The sequence below is a fragment of the Piliocolobus tephrosceles genome, chromosome 3 (genome assembly GCF_002776525.5).
Source record: "Piliocolobus tephrosceles isolate RC106 chromosome 3, ASM277652v3, whole genome shotgun sequence".
NCBI classification, from domain to species: Eukaryota; Metazoa; Chordata; class Mammalia; order Primates; family Cercopithecidae; genus Piliocolobus; species Piliocolobus tephrosceles.
Window position 1 is genome coordinate 101,533,925 of NC_045436.1, and position 413 is coordinate 101,534,337.

Here is a 413-nt window from a genome sequence, read left to right on the forward strand (position 1 = left end):
TCACTGCTATTACTGCTGTCACTGCTATCACTGCTGTCACTGCTATCGCTGCTATCACTGCTGTCCCTGCTATCACTGCTGTCACTACTATCGCTGCTGTCACTGTTGTCACTGCTATTGCTGCTATCGCTGCTGTCACTGCTATCACTGCTGTCACTGCTGTTGCTGCTGTCACTGCTGTCACTACTATCACTGCTGTTACTGCTGTCGCTGCTGTCACCACTATCACTGCTGTTGCTGCTGTCACTGCTATCGCTGCTGTCACTACTACTACTGCTGTCACTGCTATTGCTACTGTCACTACTATTACTGCTGTCACTGCTATCGCTGCTGTCACTGCTATTGCTGCTGTCGCTACTATTGCTGCTGTCACTATCACTGCTGTCACTGCTATCACTGCTGTCACTGCTATT

At 49.6% G+C, this 413-nt stretch overlaps 1 protein-coding gene across 1 annotated transcript in view; it reads right to left on the minus strand.

Annotated features, from left to right (window-relative positions):
* DSPP (dentin sialophosphoprotein) overlaps positions 1-413 on the minus strand; it is a 4,489-nt gene that overhangs the window by 271 nt on the left and 3,805 nt on the right. Inside the window, exon 4 of the mRNA XM_026456702.1 lies at positions 1-413. This exon is cut by the window's left edge and continues 271 nt beyond it; it is cut by the window's right edge and continues 927 nt beyond it. Within this exon, the coding sequence (XP_026312487.1) occupies positions 1-413 (413 nt within the window).